Source organism: Sarcophilus harrisii, chromosome 4 (assembly GCF_902635505.1).
Source record: "Sarcophilus harrisii chromosome 4, mSarHar1.11, whole genome shotgun sequence".
NCBI lineage: Eukaryota > Metazoa > Chordata > Mammalia > Dasyuromorphia > Dasyuridae > Sarcophilus > Sarcophilus harrisii.
In genome coordinates this window covers 411,370,225-411,390,823 of record NC_045429.1, presented here as the reverse complement: position 1 = coordinate 411,390,823, position 20,599 = coordinate 411,370,225, and the positions used below count along the sequence as shown (strand labels likewise).

At 37.6% G+C, this 20,599-nt stretch overlaps 1 protein-coding gene across 1 annotated transcript in view; it reads right to left on the bottom strand.

The window, feature by feature from the left end:
- Window positions 1-9,498: 9,498 nt before the first annotated feature.
- Window positions 9,499-20,599, bottom strand: part of GNAI3 (G protein subunit alpha i3) — a 48,735-nt gene continuing 37,634 nt past the window's right edge. Inside the window, exons 5-9 of the mRNA XM_031967223.1 lie at window positions 20,239-20,367; window positions 16,223-16,352; window positions 15,237-15,390; window positions 10,884-11,088; window positions 9,499-10,751 (exon numbers count right to left, since the gene is read on the bottom strand). Coding sequence (XP_031823083.1) covers window positions 10,898-11,088; window positions 15,237-15,390; window positions 16,223-16,352; window positions 20,239-20,367 — 604 coding nt within the window. The 3' untranslated portion in view covers window positions 9,499-10,751; window positions 10,884-10,897. The remainder of the gene's footprint in view (window positions 10,752-10,883; window positions 11,089-15,236; window positions 15,391-16,222; window positions 16,353-20,238; window positions 20,368-20,599) is intronic.

Here is a 20,599-nt window from a genome sequence, read left to right as displayed (position 1 = left end):
TCTCTGCAATAGGGCCCATGTAATGTTGATTGCAAACAAGTAATATCCCCTGTCAGGCCAAGAAAATTGCTCCCTTGAACTCTTGTTGGGGGGAGAGGGGAGAAGGGAAGGGGAAAGAAAACTTGGAAATAACTTGACAGGAGGTGTTTAAGTAAAATCCAGATTTAGCAATTGCAAATACCAGTGAGGAATGTTCTTGGCAGTCAAGATTTAGTATATAAAGGAAAGTGTTGATTAAAATGAAAACCTGTTCCTTGCCAGAAACATACATTCACACTTTTGTCTGCTACTACCAATATTGATACTATGGAACCATATGAGCCTGAGATTCACGGAAGGAATGTGTAGCTGTTACAATTTTGTATATTTAATGGTCTTCCCCTTTTTCCATTTCCCAAAAAAAGAAACATATTTGTGAGCAGAATCACCACAGAATTAAGTGAAAAAATGTTCAGACTTTTTTTTTTTTACAACCTGCCAGACACTCCTGTCCTTGTATACACCTCCAAACCCCAAACCAAATCCACCCAAAGCAAACTGTTTTCCCAACTTCTATGAAACTCTAGCTTTTTTTTTTTTTTGATTACTGTGACCTTTACACACACACACACACACACACACACACACACACACGGCTTAACATGACTGTTCTGAGACCTGTCCTGATCAAATTTTAAAACTGAGTATAACATTTAAAATATAGAAATATTTAGGTTTATTTAATTTGTATCCTCAATAGTTCACTACCAATATGTGATAGAAAATATGCCAAATTCAGAATCAAAAAGATCTGAGTTTAAATGCTGATTCTGCTAACAACTACCTATGACACTGGACAAGTTACCTACCTTTCCTATACTTATTTCCTCAGCTCTAAAATGAGGGGACTGAACTGGATGACCTCTGAGGTCATCTTATGTGATAACAATATCCTAAGGGCAAAAACCATAACCAGACCATCCTTAGAGTTCCAAGCAGAGAGGTGTAATACTTTAGAGAATAATAATATAATAAATTATATTTAAGCAAATCTGAAGTTCTCAAAGTATCAGAACTAATAGTCCATGATTTTATGGTTAAGAGCCAGAGAGGAAGCCCAAGAATTTTAAGCCATAGACAAGACAATCTTCAAGCGACAGTGATAGGAATCAAAGGTAAACAACCTTCTCTGCCCCACTTAAGTGAAAAAAGCAGAATAACTACACTCAAGCAGAATTCCACTTTAGTCTTCTACTTGTGGTATGATGGAGGAGGAATGCCCTAAAGCTTATTGTAATTATCTGGAATGATCACAAACAGGTAGCTTGCTTTTGGATGACAGAGCTGTCTGGAATAGCTTGGTGAAGTAAGCAGAGGGTTAGACTTGGGGTCAGGAAGAACTGAGTTCAGATCCTGCCTTCTCTATGATTGTACCTGTCAAACCAAGGTAACAAAAAAAGAGAACCTTTCTATTTCCACACAGAAATGGTCTGTCCCAAGCTGTGTGTGAGCAGTATTTAAGAAATATGTGTAAGATGTAAGAAATAGTACCCACGCCACTTCAGTTCGAACCCAGTGCTGGCATTGGGCAAGTCCCAGCCTTAAGGGTCTTTCTGTGAATGGGGACGATAAGAACTGTCTACTCCACAGGACTGCAGCGAGTACCAGGTGACAACCTATGGAAGGCATTCCATAACTGAGTTCTTTTTATCCCTTCTACTGATCCCACTAGTTTTCAGAAAGACCAAAAAAAAAAAAAAAAAAAAAAAAAAAAGGTAAGCATCAGGATTTACAAAGTCCTTTATAACCAGACCCTTCCCTCATGGATACCACCGGCTTCTGCCCCAAAACAAAGTAAAGGAACAGCAGAGCCACAGGACAGCAACTCTTCTTTTATCTTAGTGCTTCCACCACAGGATTTCCTTTGATCGTTTCAGTTTACTACACTATTGGCTTTTGCTCTCATCGCTTCCACCTGAATAGCACAATAATGCAAATAAATAAATAAATAAAATAAGAACATTGGATTTTTAAAGTTTCTTGTTCACTCATCAGTAGTACTCTTCTAAAATAAAAATCAAAAGTAGCTAACCCCTGTACTGTGCTTGCTTACTGTGGATCAGGCACTGTGCTAAGCGTAATAGCAGTTAACATTTATATAGCACTTACCATGTGCCAAGCACTATGCTAAGAGTTCCAAGAGTGATAATAAAAGCTAATGTTTATACAGTTGCTTACATGTCAGGCACGGTACAACTGTTATCTCATCGGAGCTTCACATTGACCCTGGGAGGTAGATGTTATTTTATAGATGAGGAAATTGAGGTAAATAGATAAAATTGAGATAAAGTGACTTGGCCAAGGTCACATAGCTACTGCGTCTGAGGCCACTTGGGTTTGGGTGGTGTAGTGTATAGAGCACTAGCTGAAGTCAAGAAGCTGAATTCACATCATTCAACCTCTTTGCTTCAGTTTCTCATCTGTAAAATGGGGACATACTGCAGAAGGCAATGGCAAAACACTCCAGTATCTTTACTAAGAAAACTCCAAACGGCATCATAAAGAGTTGGGCATGACTGAAAAACAACTTTCTAACTCTAAGCCTCCTACTTAATCCACTCTGTCACCTTGCTGCTCAAAATATGGAAGAGTACTGTTACTTTAATGCAGGCACTTTTCACTAACTGGTGCCACATTAATTTCTTAAGTGGGAGAATAGTCAAGTACATATATATCAACAAGCCAGAAGTAAGAGCTTATTTGTTAGTGAATTCTGGAAGAATTTGTTTTCTAATAAAATTCTTTTTGATGCCTTCTTGGCTAGCCTTTATTTGCTGGCGTATTTCATTGGCCTCGCGTGATCCCCTTTAATGAATCTTACATGGCCATGTAAAGGCAGAGAATTAATTGGTCTCTAAGAGAAAACAGAATGGGAATAAACTTGAAAAGGATAAAAATCTAAGAAAACTACAATTTTAGGAAAAAAGTAGGTCCTTATGAATTGTTTTATATGATTGTATAGGATTCTATTCCACAAGCATCTGCCTAGGGCCTAAGTATTATTAGATGCTATGGATACAGTCACAATACAATACATATCCCTCCCCTCTGCACTGCAATACAATCTCCTCAAGAAGCTTCCAGGCTAGATCACAAATGTCAACCCTATTGTATGTTGTCCGACATACAATAAATGCCCCCCAACATTTATTGATCTAATAAGTTATAAGCTTGTGGGCAATCATCTCTCGTTAACTGAAATATGCATTCCCACTTTATTCTGTGCTAGTTCAACCACACCAGTCAAAACAGTTCTGGAAGTCACATATTAAGAGATACAAGCCAGCTATATGAGTACGACCAAGATGGCCACTAAGCCAAAACCATGTCACCTGAGGAGCTGGGCATATCTAGTTTGGAAAAAGAGACCGTGAGGGATCTGATAGGTGTATTCAATGTGGCTGTAAGGGACAACAATGAATACACTATCTAACACAACTAAAGGAACTTCCAAAGAAATTCAGTCATTTAAAAACAAAGTAGTTGCCTCAAGAGATGATAGGTTGCCCATAAATGGAAATATAAGTCACTGGGGATGCTGTAGAGGGAAATTCTTATTCTGGTATGGATTGGATTAAATGATCTTTAAGATTCCTTTCAAGTATAAGTAGTTCTTAATTATTAAAGTTACCTCTCTTATGTCCAGGTTCCTGGGAAGGCGAACCAGGCTGACCCGACTCCTAAAAGAGGTATTATTTCTACTTATTCTGAAGCCTGTTAACCTTTAGCAGAACACAAATTTATCAAGGGATTATACAATCACATAAAACAAGAAAACAAAGTCCCTGGTGTTGGACTATTTTGGAGTCCACTTAAGTAATAGGGCAATGAAGGGGATGGTGGGTGAGGGAGGTGCAGTCAGGGGAGAAGGCCCGGAGAGAAAGTCTGTCCCTGGAAGGCCATGGTGTTCCCTTCTGTCACATACATAATTATACTCTCTCTGTTACTCCAGCATGCATCTGGCTGGGGTCTAGTCAGCCATAAACCCTTAAGCTAGCAGCCTGTGCTTCGTGAAGGGTTCTGGCCTTCCCCCATCACGGTGCAGGGAGAGGAGGTCCACTGGGTTGCACCTGCCTGTCAACAGGGACAGTGCAAGGAAGTTTATTAGATCTCTCATCCCAGACCCCGTGGCCAGGACTAAAACGGCTCTCCTGTTCTCTCCTAGAAAAGGCTGTCCAGACTTCTGGTTATTTCCTCTTCTCCAATTCACTTCCCCATCCCCAGCTATCTAGCTTCTGACATCACCACGTAACTGAAACTGCTCCTCCCTAGCCAGATGATACACAGCATTCGTGTGACCCTCCCGTGGCCCTGGGAGGGAACGCTGGTGCACCCATTTCACAGGCCAGGAAGGCCCTCTTCTCCGGCTTGCCCAAGATCACACGTCAGTGTCTTACTTGAAGCAAGGCCTTCCCAGGCCAGCACTCTGAGCCCCCTAGCCGCCAATGCTCTCCTTTTCTCCGACACTGCTTTCCCCCGGCCTTCCTGCCACGGGCTCTCCCTTGGCTCCCCACCATACTCCTCCCTCCCCCTCTCCCCGCCCCCCCCCCCCCAGGCTTTGCCCTAACAGCCACGACCTGCCTTCTGAGGTCTTCCCCCATTACCAATGTCACTGGACATCTGTGCCTGGCCCTCTGGCATCTCATTTAAGGAGAACCCATACTCCCAACTTCCCTTTCTCCCTCTTCTCACTGACCCCTCCAAGGACCACACCCTGCCTGCTGTTCCTGCACACCTCAGGCCCATCTCTTCACAACACATGCCCTCACTGCCTCTTGCCTAGACTTCTGCAACCAACAGCTTCCAGGCCTTTCTTTGAGCTCTTCTCCTTGTAGTTGTTTCCCCTGCCCCCTCCTCCCCCAAATCATCTTAAACCCCAACTCAAACCATGTCCCACCTGTACACAAGAAACCTTGGGATAAAACGAACCCCCCCCCCCCCCCCCCAGTTTGGAGTCTGAAGCCCTGCAATATCTGTCTCCAGATTACTTTTTCAGCATTAACTGTTAATTTTCTTCTCTAAGTTTCTAGGAAGACATGGACCCACACTTAACACCGTATACCAAGATAAGATCAAAATGGGTTCATGATTTAGGAATAAAGAACAAGATTATAAATATAAATTAGAGGAACATAGGATAGTTTATCTCTCAGACTTGTGGAGGAGGAAGAAATTTGTGACCAAAGAAGAACTAGAGACCATTATTGATCACAAAATAGAAAATTTTGATTACATCAAATTAAAAAGCCTTTGTACAAACAAAACTAATGCAAACAAGATTAGAAGGGAAGCAACAAACTGGGAAAACATTTTCACAGTTAAAGGTTCTGATAAAGGCCTCATTTCCAAAATATATAGAGAACTGACTCTAATTTATAAGAAACCAAGCCATTCTCCAGTTGATAAATGGTCAAAGGAAATGAACAGACAGTTTTCAGATGATGAAATTGAAACTATTACCACTCATATGAAAGTGTTCCAAATCACTATTTATCAGAGAAATGCAAATTAAGACAACTCTGAGATACACTACACACCTGTCGGATTGGCTAGAATGACAGGGAAAGACAATGATGAATGTTGGAGGGGATGTGGGAAAACTGGGACATTGGTGCATTGTTGGTGGAGTTGTGAACAAATCCAACCATTCTGGAGAGCAATCTGGAATTATGCCCTAAAAGTTATCAAACTGTGCATACCCTTTGATCCAGCAGTGTCACTACTGGGCTTATACCCCAAAGATATACTAAAGAAGGGAAAGGGACCTGTATGTGCCAAAATGTTTGTGGCAGCCCTCTTTGTAGTGGCTAGAAACTGGAAAATGAATGGATGCCCATCAATTGGAGAATAATTGGGTAAATTGTGGTATATTAAGGTTATAGAATATTACTGTTCTGTAGGAAATGACCAGCAGGATGAATGCAGAGAGGCTTGGAGAGACTTACATGAACTGATGCTAAGGGAAATAAGCAGGACCAGGAGATCATTATATACGTCAACAACAATACTGTATGAGAATGTATTCTGATGGAAGTGGATTTCTTTGACAAAGAGAAGATCTAACTCAGTTTCAATTGATCAATAATAGACAGAAGCAGCTATACCCAAAGAAAGAACAATGGGAAATGAATGTAAATTGTTTGTATTTTTGTTTTTCTTCCCGGGTTATTTTTACCTTCTGAATCCAATTCTTCCTGTGCAACAAGAGAACTGTTCGGTTCTGCACACATATATTGTGTCTAGGATATACTGTGACCTATTTAACATGTATAGGACTGCTTGCCATTTGGGAGAGGGGGTGAAGGGAGGGAGGGGAAAAATCGGAACAGAAGTGAGTGCAAGGGATAATGTTTTAAAAAATTACCCTGGCATGGGTTCTGTCAATAAGAAGTTATAATTATTAAAATAAAGATAAAAAATAATAACTTAAAACTTGGAAAAAAAAAAAGTTTCTAGGAAGGCTTGAACCAGTCTACCTCCACCCTCTAGTACCATCTACCTAGAAGTAAATCCTTACTTATTCTGAAGACTGCTAATGCTTTTAATAAAGCATTATTTTTATATAATTGATAGTTATATCAATTTTTTGATAAGCACACGCTGAAATAAAACAAGAAAAAAAATTTTTTTGTTTTCCTTTATATACTTTATGTCCGAGTCAAACTGAATTATATATACTTTATGTCTGAGTCAAACTGGCTTATTTGTGCCTTGAATTGGACACAGCACTCCCACGTCCCTGCCTCAACACCCTGGTCCCCATATCTGTAATATACTTCATTGTCTCCTCTGAGGATGACTGTTTCCTTCACAGTTCAGCTTCTATGACAGTTCCCATGAGAAGCTTCTTTTCATTTCCCTGGGACCACCATGGATGTATTTTAACTGTTTGCACCAGCAGAACAAAAGTTCCTCATGGAGAGACTGCTTTTTATTTTCCCTTTGTATCTCCGGAATCTAGCGTATTATACACAGCAGGCACAGAATATGAATGTTGGATTGGACTGGAAGCTGATGATTATCATGCTTGTGTCCTCCAGTGTCTGTCCGTGGCCAGTCCTTCAGCAAAGGAGGATGCCTCCACTTCTGCGTCTTGTTCCAGGAACAAAAATTCCTATACCTCTGCCCAAAGTTTATATGAGGAGTGAGAAATGGGATCAGAAAGGTGGTGGGTGTCTGTCAACAGCAAAATTATTGGAGTTGCTCCTATGAAGGCATGTAGAAAAAGTTCCTGATTTATTAAACTTTCATTTTCTTACCTTTTCTATGGTTAACTTATTGTTACTCTTATTACCAATATCATTCTTCAAAATCTTCAGATTCTCCCTGGAAACCTGGCTAGCCCACTTTATTTCTGATGTCTTTTAGAATATCCCTTCCATTGTTAATTATCTCTCTGAAATTCATCCATTCTGGTAATTGGGAAATTCCTTCCCTTGTATAAAGCACATTTAATCTTAAACACTTCAAATTTCTTCTCTTTACCCTGAAGGAGTATATGCAAAAAACATTCCTAATAAAAGGCACATCCTCAGAATATCAAAGAGCATCAAATAAAAACACAAAAATGCACTGGAAAGCTAGCCACTTTTGGTTCTTGGTCATTTTAGTGATGCACATCCTATTCTGCTGACAGTAACTTATGGTATTCTGTTCCTATGTCTTACAACCGTGTCAGGGGAGGCCCCTCTTCTCTCATTCCTTAAAGCCATCTACAGAAGACATCTCCACTTCCCTCTCTGCAGTCTCATTCCCACCAAAGCTGCTTCTCCAAAGTCACCAATGATCTCTTAGCTGCCAAGCCCGAGGGCCTTTTCTCAGTTCTCCTGCCCATTCTGCAGCCTCCAATCCTGCCCACAGCTCTCCTTCAGCTGCTCACCTTCACTCAGGTCACGCCCACTAATATGGCTCTCCTCTGAGGCTGCCCAAGACCTCTGCTTTCCTCCCTCTCTGCCCCTTCCCTTGGTGCCCTCATCAGCTCTAGCCCTCCCTCCTACCCTCCGGCCTCACATCTCAAACTGGACAAACCTCAGACGCTTTAAATGTACTTGATCCAAAATTGCCTTGTCTTCTCCCCAACTCTCATTGTTGTCAAAGGCACTCCATCTTCCCAGTCCCTCAGGCGAGAAGCCTTTATGTCATCCTGGGCTCCACTCGCTCTCCATCTCCAACCTACCAAGGACTACAGATTCTACCTTTGCAACGTCTTCCGTACGCACCCCTCTTCTTTGATACTGCCTCTATACTGGTTGTGGGCCCCTCAAGACCTCACATCTGGAGTACTGTGACAAATCCCTTCGGAATGCTCTCCCTGCTTCCAGTCTCTCTCCACTCCAGGCCGTCCCCCAAGTCTGACCATGTGTCTTTCACCCACCCCCCACGTCCAGAATCAAAAGTAAGTCCTCCATTTGGCTCATACAGTCTTTCATAACACAGTCTTTCTTGCCTTTCCATCTCATCTAGCTGAGTTCTTCTGGCTTCCACAGACCCCAGGATCCTCGCTCTTCCTTGCACAAATGCCTTTTTCTTGGCCACCCTCAAATGCGCAGGATTCTCTCCCTTCTGGATTCCCTGACTCTGTCCCAGGTAAGATCCCACTTTTTCCAAGCAGTCTTTCCCCCCATTTTTTTTGTATGTGTTTTGTTTGGGAAGAGCTGTTAGCATATTGTCTTTCTCGTTAGACTGCGAGCTGTTTGTGAGAGAGGGCTGTCCAGCAATAGGCCTGCCGGCTTGAGAGGTCCAGTGTGGACAAGTAAGCTACCAAACCTACTTCCTAAGACCACCAGTCACCTGTTGTAGCTACAAAATCTTTTCCATTAAAATTTTTCTATTTTTAAGAGATTATGAAATAACATTCAATACCAAGAATTTTAAGGTTACATCACCAAGTGTTAAAGTGCCAAGAATATGCTGCTGTAGGTTTTTATCCCCAAAGCTCTATTACATGACTACTATCCCCTGTTATTAGAGGAAAGTTACATGGCTAAAGGGTACAAAGGATTGGAATAAGTCATTGCCATGGAGACTTTCATTTTGCTCTAGAGTATTTGATGACAACTGTCCTATAAATAATACAGAAGGAACCTCTCATTAGGCCATGGAAAGAATCCTCCTTTTGGAGTCCCAGGACCAGGGTTCAAATCCTGCTTCCCCTCCCTTACTACCTGGATGACTCTGAACAAGGGTCTCTGCCACTCTGGCTGAAGTCCTTTCTACTATAACTGTTACCCTGTGACGATAAAACACGGTGGTGGTTTGGCACACAGCCAGAACATAAACCTGAAAAATGGCACTGGACTATCACTTGTATCACTATGGCATAGGAACAGTGGTTGGAAATGGGGGAGCTGTACCAAAACTCAGCCCTTCTCGGCCCTTGGCCAAGTCAGAGTTGACAAGAACAAAAGAAACAGAGAGCAATCTCTCCAGGAAGGATTTGTTAAGCATCAGGAGCAAAGCTGACTCTTTACTCACCATTTTAATACTGCTGACAACTATAACAGAGGGAAATCTGTACAGGCTAACAAAATAGGAGTGATGATAGGGGGGGCATCCCAAGTTGCAAGTTTCAGTAAAAGATGATACTGACTCAAGTTTACTAGAGTTAACAGGACTACAGTAAAAACAATGGCAAACAGGAATTTGGCACCACATCGACAAAGCAAAGGCATGCACTGCTAATACAGATTGGATGTCTCTTCAAAGAAAAAAGGCCACGATAGATGGAAAACAAGGTGCACCTTTCATAAATCTCCCCCACTGACTTGAGACAAACACGCAAGAATCAAAGCGGTCAATTTAGTAGAGGTGCACCCACAAAGTCTTTCATCCAGTTTGGAATTTAGCAATTCCTCTCTCTAATCAGCAGCTGTCTGGGGTGTGCCCATGCCCAAGAAGCTGGCTTTTACATACTACAACAGTCTTAATCTGAAAAGTAGTAATTTGGTTATCAGCATAAACCAGGTCAACCCTCAACCATAAGCTTAGGAAAAAAAAAAAAAAAAAAAAAAAAAAAAAAAAAAAAAAAAAGCTATAATCCTACTGCAGAAATTTTCAATATCATTTTCTTTTAGAAATTGCTGTGGTTCTTGGGAACAAGATGGAAACCAAGCTTCATTCAAAAAAAGCCATCGTGGCCAGAACTTAACTTTCACTTGTGGTCATATTAAATTATGACCATCCCAAAAGTTAAAAACAAAGAGTTCCTACTAAGAGGAAGACTTTCAAAATGATCTGGTCATATATGTGCATAGTTAAGTGTTTGGGTTTTTTTTGTTTGGTTTTTTTTGTTTGTTTTTTTAAATAAAGTTTCTTTTGCAAACAAAGAAATAAAATTTAGTAGAGTTATATTTTTTAGATGGAAAAAAACTTTAAAAATGGACTAGTGGTGGTCTGTTAAAAGAAAAAGAAACAAGAATAAGCTACATATTGAAGTTGTGGAATGCAGCACCTCAAATTTACACCAGCTGTACACGCCTGAGATTGTGAAACTCTCATGTTGTGATGATCAAGTCATACTTTAGAGCTGCTCCATTTCCAATGTCTGACTTTAGCATTGCATGTCAATCAAGAGATCTCTTTTACAGAAGATTGTGCTAGAGAATGTGAAGATTCTGCATGTTGCTGTCATTCCCCTGGTCCCGTTCATGCTTGCAAAGATGCCCCATGGGGCAGCAAAAGAAGTCTGGTTCTTATACTCCACACCATAATATCTGGGGGAAAGAAGAAAAAAGAAAAAAAAAAAAAAAATATATATATATATATATATTAGCTAGTGAAGGTTCATCAGAGCAGGCCAAAATATTATTAAAATATGGATACTAAAAACATACAGAGAGTTTTACCTTTATGAATCCATTTAATAAAGCCCACATTCCTTTAAGTTGTTTTTAATGATGACATCTGTAACAGCGTCAAAAACAAACTGCACATTTTTGGTGTCAGTGGCACAGGTGAAGTGGGTATAGATCTCCTTGGTTTCTTTTCTTCTGTTTAGATCTTCAAACTGACACTGAATGTAGGCAGCTGCCTCCTCATACGTATTAGAGCCTAAAAAAGCAGAAGATATTTGATTCTTTCTGATTCATGTCATTGCAGCCATATAAGCTCAACTAAATAAGACAAAACTTCTAAATACTCTTACCACTTACTTGTGATATTGGAATATAGGAAACATTACCAAGATGGTAGTCTTTTTGTGAAAGCATTGTGTAAACCTGAATAAAATCTTTATGGCATTAATTTTGCATATCTACTACATTTAGTTTATTCAACATGGTTAGAAGCCTATAATTTTCTCAATTATCTTTTTGTCATCTGTTTGATTTGTCATACTTTTGTTTGATTTGTGATTGTTCGTGGAATATTGAAAATCATTTATCACTATTTTCTATATTTCTCAAATATTTCTTCACAAATTTATCTGATGTTATTTAATGTGTGCTTATTTAAAATTGGTAAGCCTCATCCTGATTTCTTCATTTCTCTTGTACATCTTTCTTTGCATTAAATTAAATGTTTCACACAGACAAATATTGTTGGGATTCTGGTTTTTTCATCTACCTTTTCTTTTTATTGAGAAATCAAATTTATTTACATTAGAACCAGAATTGCTTAAATCCTCTACTATTCTTTTAAAAACACTTTATGGATACTTAAAATGAATTTTTAATGTTAATTTATCATTCTTATGTAAATTATGTTTTCTCAGAATGAAAAGCAAAAATCCCCTCTTTTATTTCTACCAGTAAATCAAATCGACTAAGACTTCTAAAGGCCACTTTGAAAACTTGATAGGTCCTTATAACCAAAGAATTAATCATCTACTGACCAATTTCCTAGAGATATGTCTCTCTGTATTTGGTGGAACCAGACACAATCTATTTCCAAGATTAAACAAAATTTCTATATTCTATGTTAATAACTCTTTAACATCTAAATACATGCTCCTTTGTCAAAAATAGTAATTTCCTATTGAAACATGTTACCTGATATTAGCTAACAATCCCCTCCCCTCCCTTTCATCTTCTCCCATTTTTATCTGCAACAAATAAAGAATTCTATAAGAGAAACAAGCTAGAATATACATAAAGACTAAGTTACTAACAATCACTATAACCCTACAATCTCTAAAAAGTAAAAACCCTCAGGTGGCAACCAGAAAAGGGAAAAAAAGGGGAGGGGGTGGGGGAGGGTAGGAAGAATTGCTTCAGATCTAGAAAAAGAAAAAAAAGAAACTGGGAATTAAGTAAATAGTATTTCTTAAGTACAATTTACCCACTCACAACCAGAAAAATGGAATGCTCATGCTTCCCACGCCCACCTTCAAGGGTCAGTATAGTTTTAAAAGAAGTTAGTATTGGAGCTTTGTATTAATTGAGGAGAAGTCTGATAATTCCATTTCAGCCACATTTCCAATTTCTGAAGATAATGCCTGTTACATGTCTGTTTCTTATAAAGCCATGACTACAGTCCAAGAATCAATGAAATGTGAGGGAAAATCAACCCTGAACATCAAAATGAAATTGCACTGTACTTATCATCACAAACGGAGTGACAAAACACAGATAACTAATTTTATGAGTGGGCTCATATAACAAACCTAGAGAAATAAGCCACAGTGCAAAAGGGAAATTGCAGGGCTCTTAAGAAGTATAAGCTGGAATTCAAATTCTATTTAAGATAGAAAAGTCAGAAGGAACAGACAAGTTTTTATCAAAACAAGTGTTTCAAGAATAAGAAGGAAACAACCTGGTGAATATTAACTAGGGAAGAGATTCTCACAGTATGACAGAGCCTGGTAATGGCTACAGGGAGGTGGCTCAGCACACTATGCCTGACCACACTGACCCTGCTGGAAGGAAGCGTCCACATTCAAGATGTAAGCAATATTTAATAGATGCTAAAGTCCATTGACAGGAATTTGGATTTAATATGATAGTTGACTCCTCTGATAGAAAGTTTGTAGGAGAGAAGTGATACGGTCAGAGAAGAAGAAAATGATTTTGGCAGCAGTATTCTGTATGTCTGGAGCTAGGAGGGGAATAGAGACATTGATCTGACATAAGATTATAGCAGTTGCTTCTTAAAAGAAGCATCTAAGAAAGTTTTGTTGAAATTTATAGTCATTCATACTGATGTATAACCAAGATTATATAAACTCTATAATTGGTTCAAAGCTAGTTCTTTCCAACATTCTGTACTTGGCCCGATATCTATCTGCAAGCATGTTAAAATACAATATAATAGAGTTGAATAACTTTTTTTTTATTACCTAAAATGTAAGAAAGTATTAGATGCAAATTTTGGAGTAACAACAAAGTTTTCAAGAGACTTTTTGGCAAGGGTAACTGAACATAAATTCATTATCTATCCAAAAAAAGAGCATCCCTCATCTTAGTCATAACATGTTTCCTGGAGGGTAGATATTTTGAAAAAGGTGTACAGGTTCAAAACTCTAGATCTAATGGAAGAAATGGATTCTAGCCAGCTAGAAAATGACTCCACCACTTGACCAAAACTTCCCTCTCCATAAACACCATAAATTTTTAACCTAACAATCCAACATGGCCTCTTCTCAGAATCTGCTTTTATTTTTAATATGGTTAACTATTACATCCTCTTGGACACCTTCTTCCCTCCAGGAACTATTCTGTCTTGGTCTTCCTCCTATCTGTCTGACCATTCCTTCTCAGTCTCATTTTTACTAGATTATTGTTCATACCTTTCTCCTAAACTCCAGGCTCTGTCCCAGGCCCGTTTCTTTGCTCTCTTTATCCTTTCAACTGTCTGCTGCACATCTTCTCCTGGATGTCCTGTTGGCATCTTTATTTATACCTAAAATGGAACTCATTATCTTTTCCCACTAAACCTTTTCCTCTCTTTCTGTTGCAGTCTCAGTTATCCAGGTTTCTGACCTTAGAATCAAGACTTGACCTTTCTCTCCCCAAGCCTCACACCCAAATGTTTGACAAATCTTATTGCTTCTACCTCTGCAAGACCTCCAGCCTTTCCCCTTTTTCTACTCAACTATCCTCACATCTCTTACCTAATTGCTGTCACAGCCTCTCAACTAATTTTACTGCTGCAGTCTCTTCTCCTCTACAATATATCTTCCAGATTGCTGTCAAAATAATTTTGTTCTAAGGCATAGATCTTACTCTGTCCACTACTTAAAGAAAAAGAAAAATAACAAAAATCAATTCTTTGCACCCTAGCATTTAAGGCCTTCATAATTTTGGGTTACCTATGTCTCCAGTCTTACTTCATATTCCTCTGTACAGGAATTCTATATGCCAGTCAAACCAAAACATTAGTCATTCCCTAAATTCATTATTTCATTTTCTAACTCCATACATTCGGTACAAATCATCCCCATACTCAAAACAAATTCCCACATTTTTACTTCTTAGAAGCTTCTTCTTCCTTCAAAGCTTCCTTCAGGTGCAACCTCTTCTACAAAGTCTTCTATGAAAGCCCAGTTGATAATATTTGCCTCCTATTTTTTTTTTTAACTATATGCTTATTTGTATGGATTATATATACTGGCTCCAGAATATGGAGAATTCTTGAAAGCAAAAAATGCGCCATTTCTGTCTTTGTATCCTCAGTGTCTAACACTTTGAACATAGCAGGTACTTAATATATGTTCACCTAAATTGAATTGTTGAAAAAATATGTAGACAAAGAGTCACTTGTATACAGAAAATAATTATTAATCAAATAAGGTAACATTTAAAAAGGATTCTGAAAACCATAAAGCATTGTATAAATAAATGATACTATTATTAGTAGTAAAAATCCTCAATCAGGATTATATGTACAATTCTATTATCAAATAAAAATGTCTGAAGTAAAATCAACTTAGTTTGTTAGCAGCATTACTAATTCTTATTAAGTGATGACAAATTCTAATTTTATAATGTCTATCTTATATCTGTGACAGGTAATCTATATTCATACTTATATGTGTTTATATTACCAATGTCCATTCTCAAGATACCAAATTTACTGAAGTTACTTCTAAACTTTATCAAGCTAAATATCAGAGATATTTAATAAGTACTTGGTGCTTTTAACCATACCAAGCGATGCACATATAAAAAGAACATATATAGTTCACAATGAGATATGGTTCATGTGATCAGAAATGCTGATCTAAAACTATTCTTCTGAACCAGGTGGTTTATTGATTTTACCTGTATACTCTGGGTAACAGATGGTTAGTGGGCTCCTTCTTATCTTTTCCTCGAAAAGGTCTTTCTTGTTAAGGAAGAGAATGATTGATGTGTCTGTAAACCATTTGTTGTTACAAATGCTGTCAAACAGTTTCATACTTTCATGCATGCGGTTCTAAAAAATTAAACACAGGGTAATGTATCACTAGTAAAACAGGTAAAAAGCTGACCATTTATCAACTTAAAAATAGTATCAAGTTTTAAGAACACAAACTATAAGAGAATAAAATTCAAAGGAACTCAAGCCAAGCAACAAGTTACGTAAAAAAACATTCCCCCAATACAGAAATTAGTTTGCATTTTTGCAATGAAAACAGGATTTAATCCTGTCTATGCGCTGAACGCTATTAAATATTTCATTTCATGTTATACCTAAGCAAAAGGTAAAACCAATCAACTTTAGACTAGACAATCTGTGAGATTGCTTCTAACTCAGTAAATTATGTATCATATTTAAAAAATCTCACTGAGCAAGAAAGTAAGTAATGGAATGTGTTACTTGAAATAGTGAACATTAATGCAGTTAACACTATAGACTCTATGTGGAAAAGAAGCAGAAGAATCAATCACAAAATTACCAATGATAAAAGGCAAAAGATTAAGAAGGTAAGTCCATAGTTATAACAGTAAGAAGCTAAACAGATATCAAGGCCTTGCTGATTTAGAGAATGTAGTAGATGGAAGAGAAATATAAAGAAAACATGGGTATCATCTATTCAGTGGTAGATTCAATGAAAAGTTAAAGGGACTCTGTTGGGCTCTTGGAAGTTTAACATGAGGGTATTAGTTTCCAGTTCAGTGAAAATTTAGATACATGAAATCACAGAGGTTCTACCTAAGGAAAGACTTTTAAAAATATTCTTTTCTTTTCCTCTTTTACTCCTCATGCCTTACATTTTTTGACTCAATACTTAGAAGCCTATTTGTTGTAATTTTATGCAACATACCATCTCTTCATCTTCAGCTAAGACAAGATCATAATCACTGAGGGCCACACAAAAGATGATTGCTGTCACACCTTCAAAGCAGTGAATCCACTTTTTCCGTTCTGATCGCTGACCCCCCACGTCAAACATCCTGAGAGAAAATAAAGAAGAATTCAGTAGAGTTACACAGTCATCCTTGCCTAGGTTCAAGTGGTTAGAAAATTTCTCACTGAAATTTTCAAAACCCTTATTTAAAGGAAAAGGAAGACCAAACAATGAGCTAATGAAATATAGTCAATTCCAATTATCTAAGATCATGGAAAAAGGGAATTGCATAAGAAAATGAAATGCAAAAATAATCCTCATGCCTAAATTGGTATTTCTGCTACTGGTCCTCCAGATTACAAACATCATAAATCTAATTTCTCCTTCACACAATAGCCCTTGAAAGAATTAAACCACTGTTATAACCCATCAACTCTTTTCTCTAGACTAAAATTTTCTGGTTCCTTTGACCCGATCCTCTTAAAAGTATTTTACTCTTCTAGCTGCCAGCCTATGGATATTCTAAACTTTTAAAATGTTCTTCTTAAACTATGGTGCCCAGAATTAAACACAATGAGATCTGATGATAGCAAAGTACAGTGGGATTATCAGCTCCCTATTCCTGGAAACATGCTCCTCTTAATGCAGCCCAAAATGTTATTAGTTTTTTTGGCTGTCACGGCAAACTGCAGACTCATGATGAGCTTGCCAACAATTACAAATTCTAGCTCTTTTTCATAACAGCTACTGTTTATGCATGCCTCAATCTTATATTTGTGGAAATGATTTTTTTAATATCCAAGCACAAGACTTTACATCTATCCCTATTAAATTTCTCTAATCTATCAAGATCCTTTGAATTCTGACTATCCATTTTGCCTGCTATCCCTCCCAGTTTTGAGTTGTTTGCAAATCTGATTAGCACACCATTAAAACTTTACCCAAATCATTAATAAAAATATTAAACAATGCAGGGTCAGGCACTCCAATGCAGAACTTCTGTCACACTGACAATGAACCCTTAACAACTATTCTCTTAATCTAGAGATTCATCTAGTTGTGATTCTCATTATGTTTTCTTCTGGTCCAAGTCTCCCCATCTCCAGAAGAATGAGATGTTTTACCAAAGTTTTGCTAAAATCTAGGTAGCCTTCATTTTCAACATGTCCTTCACTTATACAAGAGTTTAGTTAACAATGTCAAAAAAGGAAGTAAGGTTAGTCTGGCATGGTAAAATCATGTAGGCTCTTTATAATCACCATTTATCTTTCTGAATATTCTTGATCCGTTCCCTTCAATTATCTTTTCTATAATTTTCCCAGGAATCAAATTTACTGACCTATAGTATGCAGATTCTACTTTTCTTCTTTTATATTTGAAAATCAGGACATTTGTCTTTTTCCAAAATCTTGTTTTTCCTTTCCTATTTTTCAAATATCACTGACAGTGGCCCAACAATCATATAAGTCAGTTCCTTCAGTACTCAAAGAGTATTATCTGGTCCCAGGTGATCTGAATTTACTAGGGGTAGTTAGGTGCTTTCTTCCTATTTCCTAACTTGGATTAGGAATCAAATTCCTATTGGTCATTTTTGTTTTGTCATTTCCAGTATAAAAGTACAGAGAAAGCAGAACCAAAAAAGACTCAAGCAGCCTAGTTTTTATTGTCCATTATTATCATCCTCTTTTTACTGATTAATTCTACATGGAGAGTTAGTCCTTTCCCTGGGGAAGCTCACAAATCTACTGCAGCAACACACTATGTTATTTTTTGTTAATCAAATTCAATAGAATTTGAAGCAGAAAGCTGCTTCCTTATTTAAAAAATGGCCAAATAAGTCAAAACCACAACTAATGGCTAATAGTGCCCCAAAGTCTTCTGTAACATCTAAATTTAAATTCTATAAAGGAACAAAAAAGCCTTTGTTATAATAACAGAACTGCAATCTGTTAGAGTGGAACCACAATGACCAATGAATTTAGCTTATAACTGAAAAGAGAATCCTGAAATAAATCCTCAGTAAGTAGTTATTCAGCCTAGTGTCTTCCAGTGTGGGAGAATCCATCCCTCCCTAATTAGCACACTTTACTCTGGGATAGACATAATTGAGAGAAATTGTTCTTGACTTCTTAAAGCTTAAATTTGCCTTTCTGAGACTTCAACCCACTGCTCCTGGTCCTGTCCACTGGAACTAACAGACAAAATTTAAATCCTCTTTCACATCAGATACCTGATAAAGGTTAACATGTCCCATTAAGTCTTCTTCTCCAGGCAAATTATGCCCAGTTCCTTTAACTAACATGGTCTCAAGTCTGACAAAAGTGTCTAATTTAAGGATGGCCTTAAACTGTGGCACTCAGAACCAAACACGATACAAAAGGGTTCTCACCTCCTTCTTCCCAGAAGCTCTGCCCCTCTCCCTCTCTCTTTCTCTCTCTAAAATGGCAGGGGAAGAGAGTGATTACAAAATTGTGAGAGAGACACAGACAGACCCAGTGACACAAAGAGAAAGACAGAAACAGAGAAGACAGCTTCAGTCTTTAAAAATTTTTTTTAATATTATTTATTTTTGGTATGCTTTTGTTTTTCAAATTTAAGTTCCACATTCTCTTTTTCTCTCTCACTCCTCCTGAGATCTGTCTCTTTCAATGTAGATAAAATCGTATTAACTTTCTTGGCTGCCACATCATGTTGTTGCTTCCTATAGAGCTCATGGGCTTCTAAAAATCACAGATCTTTTTTTAGACAAATTTTGCTACCTAACCATGCCTCCTCAGTCTATTCTTGTGCTGTTAATTATTTTGGACTCAAGAGTAAAGCTTTACATTATCCTTACTGGATTTTATCTTTAAGGTTCAGCCCAACATTGGCCAATCAAGATCTTTTTTGGGTCTTGACTTTGTAATCCAGTATGTTAGTCTTGTATTATATGAAATCTAATGTGTATGCTATCAATGGCAATCTAAGACATCAAGGGAAATTATTTGCAAAGTCTTATAAACTAGCTATTTGTAGTAAGCATGAATGAATATTTTTTTCATTCATTATTGAAGAACAAAAAAGATTCTACCAATAGACAACAGCTTAATCAAAACCTGCTTATTAGAACAAGAAATTAATTTAGGAGTGGATTAAGAAATGGAGTAAGGGTAAGAAGGACATAGAAAAAGTCTCAACTTTAGAAATAAAGAATGCAGACAAAGAAGGAACCAAAAGCCAGCTGTGACACATATAAAAGTTGCATAAAGAATAATTTAAGAATAAAATACCTAAACTGTTCGCACTAATCTACTGTATGCAAAACTATTGTATTAGACTAAAAAAAATTTCTCCATCAGTACCTTCCCCTTTCCCAAAAATACTTCTCTGTTAAGCTATCTCTACATATCACTATTTGAGAACTTTGCCACACATGATGCCGTGCATTGTATCAGTCCAAGGGCCAAGACAGTATCAGCTCCATTAGAAATAAAGGAAAAAAATGCCGAGCAAACAGGAAAAGGATAAAACTACTGGCAAGAAAAAGCACTGATCTTATAAAAGCAAAAAAGCAGGAGAATGAAAGCTGAATAGTTAAACCAGAGAACTGGTAAAGTTCCCTTTAATATTTTTAACCTGTGAAACAGCAAACCATTCAATACCTGTATTGATGATTCCAACGAAAAAGCAGCTGAAAAGATTAAAATTAAAATAAAATAAACTAGTATTCACCAGAAAATTTTACTCATAGGCAAATTTAAATTTCATCTACAACCTAAATCCAAAGAATGAAGTTATTTGAAGTTACTTAGGTAGAAAGTATGAATAGTTGAATGCTTGTTTCATTCAGCAGCATCAACAGAATGAGAAGTAAATTGCTGATTAATAATTATGAAAATATTCAAACTAGGTGGGAATACCCCAGGAGAATTTTGTCCCCCCCTCCCCCCCCCCAAAAAAAAAACTACTCAACAGGAGTTGAGAACTCTCAGGAGAACAAAAAAGTCACTTACTTGAAGTACAGGTCTTTGAAAGTGAAATGAGTTTCAACTATGCCTGTGGTTTTCACTCTTGTCCGTAGAACATCTTGCTGAGTTGGAATATAGCTGGTTTGTGATATTCTATCCAAGTCATTTAGGTAACTAAAGTAAAATACAAAAAACTTTATGTTTAATCTGTGACACCAACCACATACCAAGCAAATTAACAGAAAATGCTAGTAAACTTGTCAACAAGACAAAAACGTCATTATACTTCATTAAGGCAGAAAAACATTCTTCCTTTACACTTCATTAAAGCAGAAGTACAATATGATCTTTAGTCTCAATTTAAATAAGGGTGAAAAAAGCAAGGATAAAGCTCACTTGGGAGCTG